We start from the raw sequence: 13,542 nt of genomic DNA, 5'->3' as shown, positions 1-13,542 counted from the left end.
AAGCTATTAAGTATCAACAGCTACGAAGCAAGATAATTAATCAGGCAATTGGCCACTTTAGGCTTGCATTGTAATAGTCAAATATAATAAAACAACAAATTATTTATATAACATTTAATTGTCAGCTAAATTTTCATGTTTGTGACAGACCAAGTATGAGTAATCAAGAAGGTTAAGGGTCTTAATCAATATGTTAATCAACATTCATTAAAGTGACATAAACAATAGGACAGGAACATAATAAGGGGAACTGGTTCTTGTGCTTTTAGGGTAATATTTTGACTTGTGTGAGAAAAGTTGAGGGTTGAAAGCAGATTTCATCAAAGACTTTAACACAGTTTTGGAAACTTCTCATTTTGTCCAGTCATTTGTCCAGCCCACTCTTCAGAGGCTTTGATTGTTTAAAGTCTCCTACCAGAGCATGCCTTTGAATACCAGAGAACCATGTGCCTGGACCTCAGAGGACCCTGTTACAGCATGTGTTATCACTCACAGTATTTCAACACTAGGGTAATAACAGGGGCTCTGTTTTCATAACCTTTTTTCCAAATTAAAGGCCTCTGAGTTCCTAGTTCATCCATTATTTTCATCCATTCATCCATTACTTTCCACCTCTGCTCTAAATTAATTAATACTTATCATAGTTTCGCATGTGGTGTCTTCACCTAAGGAAGATTCATCAACTGATCATAATGTATCTGTTCTTTCAGGTTTGGTTCCACCAAAGTCCTTAACATTCTCAGAGGTGACATCCAGGAGCTTCAGGACCACTTGGGTCTCCGACGCCACAGATGTCCTGTCTTTCCTGGTGCGTTTCCGCCCAGCTGCTGATGTAACCGGAGACTACATCTCCCTGTATGTGCCTGCTGAGACCACCACTGCCGTCTTGCCTCATCTCACCCCACATACCACCTATGAGGTTAATGTCTTTGCCCAGTATGAGAGAGGAGACAGCTTTCCATTAACAGGAGAAGAGACCACTTTAGAAGGTATGGGCCCCTTTAGTTGAAGCGAAGTCTCATACAGTAATCAGAGTCAGACTTGAACCTTTGCAGTACAGTTGTTTGTTGTGTAACCTGTGATAGTCTTTAAGGTCCAGTTCATATTAATACAATGAGAGCAGTTTTAAAGATTGCTATTACTAAAACTGAAATCCATCACTAAGTGATAGTTTGGAAAATTCACACTCAACTGTCGGAGACAGTTCCTCTTATAAAGTGTTTGGTTGGATGAGACTGATAAAATGATCTCGCTGCTTGACTTGTTGATCAACTAAAAAAAACAAAAGAATAAACAAAAACAGGGCATTTGGAGTCATAGGTTATGTGATGGCACAGTCATTGTCTAGTTAAAGTATGTCTGCATGATATATTTGATAAAACTGCCAGATGTCAGATCAATCACCATAGGAGAAGCGATAAATGATAGTAGAAACAGTGTGCCTCTGACTGGATGTGCCCTTTTTATAGGTCTACAAAAATGAATAAATATATGTCTATTACTTTAAAAAGCTCCTAATAGTGATGCAGGTTTTTTGTGACAGTAGCCATTTTTGCTTCATACATTTATTCTTAATGTTTTGCTGCCTTCACTGTTTTGAAATACAGAACAAGGGACTGTGCGGAACCTTAGAGTGTCAGAGGAGACTACTGACAGTTTCCGAGTGTCGTGGCGGTCAGCTCCAGGGTCTGTTCTGCGCTATAGGGTTTTCTACGAGCCTGTAAGTGGTGGAGACAAATTAGAGGCAATGACTGAAGGCAGCGAGACCACCATAGTGCTGCAGGAACTGTTTCCCATCACCACCTACCGTGTAACTGTTTCTGCTGAGTATGCATCTGGCATGGGGCCCCCAATGGACACTCTTGGCACCACCAAAGAAGGTCAGCACATGCAATGTTTATGTTTGTGATGTCTTTGACTCCTAGGTTCTTCAGAATTTTTTGCATGTATTGTCTTATCTTAGTTAGTGAGTATGGGTCCATATTTTCCATAACTTGCATATTGGTTTCTTCGTAGTTATGTTTCCTAGTATGATTACAATTATCATATTTAACCATTGTTATTATTAATATGACATATCAATCAATCTTTTTTCAGCTAGGGGCTCCCCACGCAATCTGAGGGTGTTTGATGAAACCGAGTCCACAATGAGGCTTTCATGGCAAGCTGCTCCTGGAAATGTGCTTCAGTACCGCATAGCCTACAAACCTGAAGGCGGGGAGAGGAAAGAGATTGCCGTTAAGTCAGACTCCTTGGCTGCCATGCTCAAAAACCTGTTGCCAGGCACGGAATATGAGCTATTCGTTAGTGCCCGCTACCCCTCCGGCCTTGGAGATCCCCTTTTGGGAAAAGGCAACACATTAGAGGGTAAGAGATGACTTGCTGTCTACTTTGGAAGACCCTGAGCAGTGGTTATGGTTTGATCTGGTCATTGCATGTTCGGAAGTTTGCTGAGGCATCTAATGAACGATAGCTAGGCAACAGATGAAGATACTTTGTGACAAGGGTGGGTGATATGGTAAAGATAAAATATCACAATACTTCATTTCAATGATGTACAAGATGCGGCACAATATTTTGTTGTTCTGATGTGAAAAGAGGCTAAAAAGAGCAAGTAGTTGCACATTTAAACATATTATCAAAAGCTACGACTGCAGTGATTTTAGTAAATATTGTCATATTGCCCACCCTTTCTCTGTGAGTTATACCCCTTCTTCAGTTGCAGTTGCAGTTGCTTTTAGCTAGTGTGCACAAAAGCCTTAAGCACAGCTCTTTGTTGTCCATAAAAAAAAAAACGTCTCCATTTTGGTGATGTTTATTTTTCTACATAATTTGTGTCCTTTTACATTGTGTGAAAACTTCATTACGATTGGACCAATAGAAATGCTCCAAAATTACTTGGAATAAAACCACCTCACATTAGCTTATGTTAAAAGTTAAGAACATCTTTGACTTCTTTTGTAAAGTTACTCTTTTTGAGATACATGTTTTGCTTTGGACAGCCAGAGCATGTTGCTTGAGTAGCAAGCTTTGTTTAATCCGTTTACAGCAAGCGCCTCTGTCTTGCACACATGCTGGTGTTAAAGGAAATAGGGGTGGCTGCAACAGAAGCCTCATGAAAGTGAGCATGCTATGCTAGGAGGAACATACACGCTATCATTGTTCTCACGCTTTTGCCTAGCCTCTATACAAACGCTGCGCCTATTTAAAACACATTTGTAATTGTCAGTGCCACTGTGAAATTCATTCGACTAATTTGTGCTTGAGGAGTCACAAGTGGATGACTTCTAGACTGAAATAATAAACAATGTGTGCTAGGGACATCTGTTTCTGCTATAAGGCAAGCCCTTAGTGGCATTAGGTTATGGCCAGGGTTAAACTAGGTCCATTCCTGGTCATCATGTAACAACAGCTCCTCTGTCTGAGCCCACGATGGAGCGTCAGCACCCCTGTTTTGTCATGCTTGAGTCAGCTCTAGCTGATGGGCGCTAAATCACTCTGACTGACCAAGGACTTCCCCTGGGTGCCTCCTGGGATTCCCCCTGCCGAGACTTTGATTGTGTTCTAGGCACACTGGGAATGTGGTGTAAAGGCAGGAAGAGAGTGGGCTTTGCTTGTGTTGAGTTACACACTCCTGTTTATAAATGGCATTAGATGGCCCAGCAGTGACAACAGAGGAGACGGCCAAAAGGTATTGAGAGAGTGTTAGGAGAGGTGGCTACACAGACGTATGCCTTCTTAGTGGCAGTGCAGGCATTAAGTTACGTATTTATTCTAACATATTCAGTTTGAGGTTGTTTGGCTTGCTGATAGTTGAGGAGGTGAGTAATGACAGGAAGTATTGTGCTGTGCTGTTGAGATTTGTTGGAGTTTGGTTAGTACTTTGCTCCATCACTAAAGAGTTTTTAAATGATTTAGGTAATTGTTCTCAGATTTTTTTTTTAACGTACCCTGCACTCTGTGGGTTTTTAAAAGTCATTTTTATTGTTTCCTAAGACTTTTATTTAAGGCTGGAATGATAAGCAATTTTGAAAAAACGAATAAGACTATCAAAACCGTAGCTATTTTGCATTAGCATATTAAGTATATCTATGACAGCATTCATTTCACCAGAGGGCGACGCAACCTTACAGCCTGTTCATACCAAGCAAAAAACACTAATGCTATTTTTTACATGGACACTCATGGGTTGTTTTGGTGATTTGAATTCCCCAAGCTCTGATCTAGAGCACAGCCTACAACTTTATCATGTAAAATATACAGTGCCTGCTTTGTAGAGTTTCAGCTCCTGTATGAGTTAGATGTTCACAAGACATTTTGATATTTGTCAAAAAAAAAAACCCTAAAAAAACACATTGATATGCATTGCTGGTTTGTAGTGGGAGTGTTTGTGAGTGGAGATAAGTGTAAGCGGGAAACTCATTCAAACATGAAAGTTCATAAGCTGGCAGTTGTTCCTTTTTTCTAAAAAGGTAGCAAAAAAGATATTTCTGAATTTTAATCAAACCAACTGCTCTCCAACTGTATCTTTAGAGGTGGGCATTGTAGTGAGTTGACTACAGTGATTAGCCTTTCCCCTATTTTGTTTAAAATTGATGTAACTGACTGAAGCATCATCCTAACTGAAGTCAAAGGCAAGCATTTTTTACATTTTTAGCAGAATGGGCAGTTAAAAAAAATTGCCGTTGCAATATTTTTTCTTTCTCTTCACCTTCATACAACTGTTTGTCTTTTTACAAAGACTAAATGTTAAACTGTAATCAAGGTTGAAAATATACTGTTTATACTGTCCCTGTGTGGCATCAGACACTGCAGCTCACAGGGCAACTTACTGCTGCATGTGTAAATGAAGTAAAACCAGGGCTGGGGGTTTCGATCACAGATCTTAGCACTGAATGCTCATGCACACACAATGGAAATAAACACTGAATTCAACAATTTAACAATTTCATCACCATTAACAATAACTATTGTTAAATTGATAAGTGATCCCAGGTCTACTTTTATATTGACCATCCCTTTATTTTATTCCGTTTTGATGGAAAACACAAAAAAAGAGTATTTTACTTAGTTGGGTATAAAGAAACGTAACTGTGCCATTGGCTACACGTGCTGCCTATTTCACTTTAAATGAGAGACTTGCCTGAACACAGGTCTCTAGTGCCAAAAACCAAGCCCTTTTCCTCCTAAGGCAACATGTACACAGAATCACATAAAAGTAATGCCTTTGTGCTGCTGTAGAAGATCTGGAGCTTTTGTCTGGGGCTTGTGCTGTGGAAGAAAGAGCAGCAGTTAGAATTAACTTTAACTAGTGGACTCGTTTGATGAAAGCCCCAGAAGCTTGTCCAAGAATTCTGCCATCAGCCTTTTTCTCCCACACTGGAAAATGAAAATGTTCTCTTAATGGAGGACAGCATGAGTGTGAGACTTTTCTGCTTCAAAGACTCCTATTCACTGTTGGTAGTGGTCATGGAATTTTGCTGGGACACTTCCTCCTCTCCTTGCTTGGGTGAGAATGGAACATAGTTTTGCAGTAGGTTGCCTGATGCTGCAGCTGCTGTTTATGCTGACTCAGTGTCGGATGCCTCCCACGCAGACGAGGTCAAAAGCCTCTCTTCTCTCTGATGATACACCGTCTCTAGGCTGAGCCCCATTTAGCTCCACGTCATGGTGGCAAACACAGATCTCTTTGTGTTATATGGCATTGGTTTCCTGGAATCCTTGTTGGGAGGCAAGGCCCAGTCAGCAGAATTCAGAAGAGCCATGACAGAGGGCCTGCAGAGGCTGATCAGGATGGGCCGAAGGTTGGCATACACAGTCTCCCTCCACTCAGGCCTTCTGTGGAAAACTCATAATTAGCCTGCTTCATTTCTGAGTACCATCGACAGCTCTTACAATTGAACACTGTTACCAGTCGGCAACAGTTAGAGACAAAGAAAGAAAAGAAAAGCCAAACCTAAATGCCTCTGGGCACATTCATATGGTTGATGTATTAACATGTGAAGGAAAGCCAAGCCATTTGGACATGGTTATTCAAGCTGAATGCTGCCTGCTGTGTTGTCTGAATGGGGTTGGGTTCTCCCTGAAAGCAGTACAATACATGTCAAGGTTTGCAATAAATATGTCTGCGTTTATAGTTTCATTATAAGCCATTTTTTTTAATGTTGAGATTATTATTTACGTTATTGATTTTTACTAATTGTATTGTTTTTGTTTGATACAAGAGATGGCATATTGACATTGATGGCTATCAATATTGGGCCGACTCAGCAGAAAATTTTGGATTGGATATTGTCGTAAAAAAACGAACTGATGCAATCCAGTTCTGTAACACATCTAGCCTGAAATAACTTGCAATCATATTGTACGATGTGTTTATAGCTATGTATTTCTTCTTGTGGGGTAGGAGAGTGAGTAGTTTGAACATGATAGCCTACTTTTAGAGAGTGTAATGTATTTTTGCTGTTTCTGAGTTATAAGATGCTTGAACTTTAGTGATACTTTGGTGGGCAATCAGAAATACAGATAATTCAATGTTCAAGATGTTTTTAGTCATGTGATGTGCTTTTGCTCTTTTTTAATAGCTAACAGTACATCATACAGTGTCAGAAACTTAGCTGTACTTAGCTTCATTAGATTGTTGCTTCACTACAGAACTACAGAAACATACTTTAGGCACTAAAATGTATTATGTTTGACTACATTTAGTTTAGGATAAAATTGTATTGAATGCATTTTTTTTCTTTTTTTTGAAGGTATAGCTAAACGCAGAAAAACACAGTGCTCCTTTCTGTGGACATGTTAGCAGTATGTATACTGTAGGCTAGCATGTTTGCTTAACGTACTGGTTTGAACTGGACAGAACTGAGCTGAAATCCAGGCATGTGTGTGTGAGTGGCTCAACACCAGGTACACTGGGTTGAGGTTTGATTCCATTTTGTCTGCTCATGCTCCTGTTGTGTGGAAACTGGGCTGTGGTTGTGCGGACAGTGCCCTAGCCAAGGTTGTACCTGCCGGCCAGAGCTGTCTGATTTTCTTCTATAGACAGCGAGAGTGAGCCAGGAAAAGGCTTTACCTCTCACTCACCTCACAAGCCCAGAGTTCTCCTACACAGACCTCTGCTTCCAAAAGTTCCATCATTCTCAGAAATTGAAACAGAACTTTCCAAGAATTTATATGTTTGATCGTATTCAGATCAACATTTGTAAGAAGTCTGGCAGACATCTGGGTGGTTTCTGTCTTTGGTTTGCTACTGATTTTTTTTAACCCAGCTTCTTGATGTGCTGTGATATTCTTGTGGAAGTCTAGGTTTTATCCATGCTGGTTTTGAAAGAATTATGGATCAGCTGAAATGTCCAGCAGACACCCAGCAAGCTCTCATACACATTGTTTGGGTGGCTTGAGCTTCAACCTTTGAGGCTTAGACCATGTAGCAGAAGGGGCTTGTTGTGTTGAATGCCATGGAGTGTGCTATTGGTTCTCATAAATCAGAGTGAATAGGAGTCTTTAATGAGTCTGTGGTGGCCTGCTTTTATTGTTTTTGTGGGGGTAGGGTGCATTGAGCCAGACGAGGAAACAAATGCTCCATGCTGCTTCCCACTGGTCACTCAAAGTGCTCCAAAAGGAATCACCTCATTCCTGATGAGTGCCAATTCCATTTTTCTACTCAGCTGACGCCCATTTGCATTTGGCAAGTAAAGAAACTATTTAAACTTAAAAGAATGTGTGCTTTGCAGAGTTGATTGTATTTTTCAGCACAGTATATGTTGCCTGAGTGGAATAAGGACCTTCACTACATCTTGAGTTTCCTTTCTGAATGCTCCACTACAATGAAGAAGCCTTCTGAAAGAAACTCATAAACCAGAGTGGTTCCTGCCTGGGAAACTTGAGCAGTCATAGCCCTTTAGTTCTTTTTACATATTAATGATGAAAAGAGGAACGTTGTCTGCAGGAGTCATTAGCATGTGTTCTGGTCCCTGCAGTGCTCTGGTAAAGTCTGGTGGGGAGTTCTGAGTTGCGATGTGGAGGCCTACCTTGGATCAAGTCAGCTTGGCAGCTACAGTTGCCACGATACATTAATTTGAAAAGCCTGAAATTCTCCTCCAGTTCCTTGTAGAATTCATTACTTTACATGCCTGGATTATCTCTCCTAGTAAACCTAACCACCCAGTGAGAACAGTAATCTCAAGAAGTATAGCAACCAACTGTGGTACTGAATTTACCAGTACACCCACTAACAGTTTAGGTTGCTGAAGAAAGCAGAACCTAACAAGATTAACCTAACAACCTCATAATTTGAAATCTTAGTCTTAGTTTTACCTAAATAATATCAATTGAACTATTTCCTATACTCAGACATGGCCACACAATTAGTCAAGGAACTTAGTTATTGATTAACTCGCCCAAATAGTAGCCAGCAAGGCCTGTGTGAACAGAGCAGGGCTCAGTGGGTGGTTGTGAGGGGCCATGGGAGTCAGGTAGCCACCACATGGACAGTGAGGCTCACAGGGTGCAGAGCCAAAGGCCTTCACAGTGAGGGCGCTGCACACTGCCAAATATTCACTGGCAACCTGTCAACACTGCCGCAGATCACTCCCCCGTCATTTTTCTTTCCTCTCTTTCCCCTCCCCTGCTGTCCTCTGAACATATGCTCCAGCAAGAAAGAGAGAGAGATAAAGAGAGGTGAGTTAGGATGTGAGGTTGAAAAGAAAGCAGCATCTGCAATTTTAGCAAGCAGCATTTAATGGATTGAGTTTCTTGTTGGATGGAAAATAAAAGTGGTGACAGGTTCACATGCACACAAAGACTGAGTGCTTTTGCAGAACTTTCTTGGGGTTTGACGTGTTATTAGGAGACCATATCGTTTTGATCAAAAGTCTGAAGACTGGTTTAGATTTAGTGACATGTTTGTGGAATAACTGATCTTTTTCTCTGTAAGATAACACAGACTGTTTCAGAGTGAACTTTCTGCTTGCCACGATACTATGATTTACACCCACAAAGTGACAATAACCTTTGCTTGATTTGAGTGGATTGAACTGCAATTTTGATTTTGTATCTCCAAATGTGATGGATATCATATGAAGTGCATATCTTTAATGTTGTTTGAAGTTCTTTTTCATGCAGCTCCATGAAAATCTGATCTGTTGATTTTGTTTTTAACATTTTCACCTTCTCCTCTTCCACAGTACTTGGCTCTCCTAAAGACTTGGTCACTAAGGATGTTACTGAAACCAGCTTTGGTGCTTCCTGGACTATTGCACCTGGCAATGTGCGTGGTTATCGAGTCACCTGGAAATCTCTATTCTCCGAAGAGGCTGGGGAGAAGACGGTCCCAGGTGATGTCACCGCCACCGTGCTGGACAGACTGACTCCAGAGACGCGCTACAAGGTCTCAGTGTATGCATCCTACGGCCGTGGAGAGGGAGAGCCACTGGTGGGAGAGGAAACCACAGATGGTAAGTCCATTCCTGATTGTGTAATGTGTCCACCAGAGCAGTGGACACTCTTTCTCTCTCAACTGAGAGGGGTCTCATGTCCTGGGCTTACCTCAGCCTTGACATAGGGAGAAAAGACAAAGATAAACTGTGCAGAAATGTGAAACTACTCCATGATCTCCCTGGAGAATTGTGCAACTTTCTGAGTTTGGAAGAGAACACGTAAGATATATTTTGTGTTACTGAATAGTATCTGAATTGTATATTTAAGCATCAAATCTGAGTGACTTGTTTATTAGGGTGAGAATTAGGATGATATTATTTATCTTTATCATGATAAAATACAGCGTGATATGCTTTTCCTACTCAAAAAACTTGAACACTGATGAATTGCATGATTCATTACTAATTATTGGGGGCAGTCGTGGGCTGGAGGTTAGGGAACTGGCCCTGTGACCGGAAGGTCGCCGGTTTGATCCCCAGTGCCCCATGACTGAGGTGTCCTTGAGCAAGACACCTGACCCCCAACTGCTCCCTGGGCGCCGTGGATAGGGCTGCCCCCCTCTCCGGGCAAGTGTGTGTGTGTATGTGGGGTTTCAATTGACGGATGGGTTAAATGTGGAGGTGGAATTTCCCCGTTTGTGGGATTAAAAAAGTATCACTTAACTTAAGAGTGCAGAATAAGTAATGTTAGTTCTCTAGAAATTGTCCAAAATGGCTTGAAACAGAATCTTGTTAGTTTAAATTACAATAAAAGCTAAACATTTTTTTTCTTCCATGTGTAAAGTTACCTTTGTGGGGACACAAGGTTGTGTTAGGGCAACAGTGACATAGGTCTCAGTGCTATTCCAGAAGGTTAGACAGAACCTTCAGTCTGGTCCTCCAGTCTGATCTGGAAAAAGTGAAAATAAAAAGTGAGTTACGACTCCTTACACAAGTTCAAGAAAAGCGTCATTGTCGCTGGCATGCCTGCTCCTTCTGACATACAAAATCTGTAAATTTATATGTGTCTGCGTGTTGGTGAACGAATGGGTGATGTAATATGTCACACATGCTCTGTGTTAAAAGGAGGATGTAGAGCTTAAAAACATCATTGGTGATGGACAGGGTCTCCCCAGCTTACCGCTCTGATCAGGGCAAAATGAGAAAAGCACATGCAGGAAAATTTACCCTGATTCTGGGGACTTTAGCTAATGGTTACCACAACCAAATGTCTGCGTGGAAAAACATACTGTTCGCCCATTTGTTTATTGACTCTGGCGACTCCACCAGGTGCTTGTTTTGAGTCAAAGACGAGCCTCAGGCATCACTGGGGGCCTGTGTGTTTTATGTCCATGGTCACTCCATTCCCAACACCACCTTCCATAAACCAGCACTTTCCCAGTAACATATTGTCTTTGCTTGGGTCAGGCCACATTTTCAGAAACTTGGAAGTGATATTTTCCATCCATAAAACCCCTACTTTGAAAAAAGGCTTCAGGGTCTGAAAGTGTTCCGTGGATCATTTAATGCCCTGACGATTCATTCGCCTTCTTCCTGCACCAAAAACACCCTGGAGTCACGGTATGGAAAGAGAACATTGTGGGCAGACTCAGAATGTTTGGCTTGAAGTGCAGTCCGATGCGTCTGTTCTCTAGGTCTGAAGAGAGTCTTTTCAGCTGCAGGGAGAGTGTTTTGGCAGATGTGTTTTCACCCGCAGTATGGTTAGGTTTTCCAAAGGGTGTTTACCAGCAGTTGAAGATGAAATCTCTCTTTATAGGCTTGAATGTACTGTACTGACTATTTGTGGAATTATGGCTAAGGAATTGATTTGGCAATGGTCAACACAGCATTTAATGCTCACTCTCATTTGTCTCCCCAACAGTTTCAGCTGCGGCCAGGGCCATTACTGTAACCGAGGAGACAGAGAGGAGCATGCGGGCCACATGGCAACCAGCACCCGGAAACGTTGTTAATTACAGGGTGACATACAAGCCTCATGATGGTGCACGACCAGTGGTCTCCAAAACACCACCCAGCACCACGACAATTGTCTTGCGACGACTACAGCCCAAGACCACTTACGATATTGTAGTGATTCCTGTCTACAAGCATGGAGATGGAAAAGCAAGACAAGGAACGGGAACCACATGTACGTTTGTTTATAAGTCAACAATGAGAGAATTAGCTGTGCTACTTACATTTGTTTCTTTGTTACAGTAGAAACAATGTAATTAAAGAATTGAAATGAATGTTTAGGGAATACTCTTATTCAAACTCTTTAAAATGAAATCACCAAATAGTATTTCAGAAAAAAACAAGCCAGCAGTCATTTACCAGCTCTAAATGGTTTGTTTATATTTGACCTTTTGCCTAAGCAAAGTTATTTTGGCTGACTGCAGTAGTGTAATTTGTAAAACAAGGCATGTGTAAGCCATTTTTGATAGTATTTGAGCATCAGTGGAAGTATAGTATATATCTGACAGATGCAAATGAACAAATTCAAGCTTTAACTATTGCTACTGTTTTGGTTTTGGTTATGATTTTGGCTTTGACTATCTTCATGTGTGCTCATCGTAGGCATTGATGTATCTTTCTTTCAACCTTCTTTCCAGTGTCACCTTACAAATCTCCAAGAAACTTACAAACATCTGAGCCCACTAAGACCAGTTTCAGGGTGACATGGGACCCTGCACCTGGAGATGTGAAGGGCTATAAAGTGACCTTCCATCCTTTTGGGGATAAGATAGACTTCGGAGAGCTGGTAGTTGGTCCTTTTGACAACACAGTAGTTCTGGAGGAGCTCAGGTAGGCCATATGCACACGGCTCATGTTTAATTTGTTTCTCATTCATCTTTTCTGCAATCACTCAAGTCATCTGTAAAGTGTCTGCACATTCTTCGTCTCTTCTTTCTTTTCATTTCATTGTGAAAAATAGATGAGAATTGTTGACTGAATGCTAAGCACCTGATCTCTTTCACCATAGAGCTGGCACCAAGTACACTGTGAATGTGTTTGGCATGTTTGATGGAGGAGAGAGTATGCCCTTGGCTGGAGAGGAGAAGACCACTCTCTCTGATGAGCCTGCTGCCCCACCTATCGAGGCTCCAGGTAAAGTGACCTTCCAACCCTTTCACATTGTGCAGCTGTAGTATGTGTAGTTTTAAATCCTGAAGCAGTTAGATGTGGGCCATAAATGTCTTAAATAGCATAGAAATGCGTTTGACACACACACACACACACACACACATATATATATATATATATATATATACAGAAATAGATAATATGGGCCTATAGAAACTAGGATGAGGATTTGTATCAAACTTGTGGCCAAGTTTAAACTTCGGTTTTAAGTTGTGTTTAAGGTCAGGGTGGTGGATGTATATACCGATCTTAAAAAACTAAACATTTTGATAATAATATTGGCCAGTATAGTTGTTTTGGAATTTTAGATTGTAATTTTAGGTTCCAAAAGTTTTAGTTAAACAGTGCCTCACTAATAGGCATACTTGGCAATTTGTGTCACATTTCTCAAACTCAAATAAATTGCTGTGATACAGTTAAACAGTGACTGACTTTTACTGGGTTCTGTGCCCTATCATTGGGTGAAGTTTGAATCGTACTGATTAATTGAATCCTGCTTATAAAATACCAAAAAATGTTGGCGATTTTCACTGCATTCCGTAATATTTTCAGCTATACTGATAAAACTGTGATTCCTTAATATCGGCTGATATTATTGGCCTAACGTTGTATTGGTCAGAGGTGAAAATCTGTTCAAAATAACGTGTTACTGACAATGTAGACTAAATAAAAAATAAACTATAATCTCTGTGAGCAATCAGAGTTAAGTAACTGCACATGCGTTTCCTTCTGGCTAATTTTGTCATGAAAGAGTAGAAGCAATGACTATTCCATACAGTGACTTCATCTTGGGCTGCTTTTGGGTTTCGGAGCGGACGTGACAAAACCCTTATCTGTTGAGAATTATCAGTGTTTTACAACCTAGTGGGGGAAGTGTGTGTGTGCATGTGCGTGTGAATATGTGTGTGAGAAAAACAGAGCGAGAGAGAGAGGAGAGGAAAATCTGACTTTTACACTGAAAGCTTCGAGTGCAGATTGG

General features: G+C 41.0%; 1 protein-coding gene across 6 annotated transcripts in view; it reads left to right on the top strand.

Annotated features, from left to right (window-relative positions):
• The window catches only part of col12a1a (collagen, type XII, alpha 1a), a 73,270-nt gene that overhangs the window by 10,701 nt on the left and 49,027 nt on the right, over positions 1-13,542 (top strand). For 5 of the 6 annotated variants that reach the window (XM_017699728.2, XM_017699733.2, XM_017699729.2 and 2 more), the window contains 7 exons: positions 711-989; positions 1,608-1,880; positions 2,098-2,367; positions 9,189-9,458; positions 11,302-11,568; positions 12,032-12,224; positions 12,403-12,527. The exons of the other annotated variant lie outside the window; for it this stretch is intronic. In XM_017699728.2, coding sequence (XP_017555217.1) covers positions 711-989; positions 1,608-1,880; positions 2,098-2,367; positions 9,189-9,458; positions 11,302-11,568; positions 12,032-12,224; positions 12,403-12,527 — 1,677 coding nt within the window. The remainder of the gene's footprint in view (positions 1-710; positions 990-1,607; positions 1,881-2,097; positions 2,368-9,188; positions 9,459-11,301; positions 11,569-12,031; positions 12,225-12,402; positions 12,528-13,542) is intronic. 6 annotated transcript variants of the gene reach the window in all.

The sequence above is a fragment of the Pygocentrus nattereri genome, chromosome 10 (assembly GCF_015220715.1).
Source record: "Pygocentrus nattereri isolate fPygNat1 chromosome 10, fPygNat1.pri, whole genome shotgun sequence".
NCBI lineage: Eukaryota > Metazoa > Chordata > Actinopteri > Characiformes > Serrasalmidae > Pygocentrus > Pygocentrus nattereri.
Note: the sequence above shows the minus strand (reverse complement) of the source record. Positions and strands in the feature narration are given on the sequence as shown.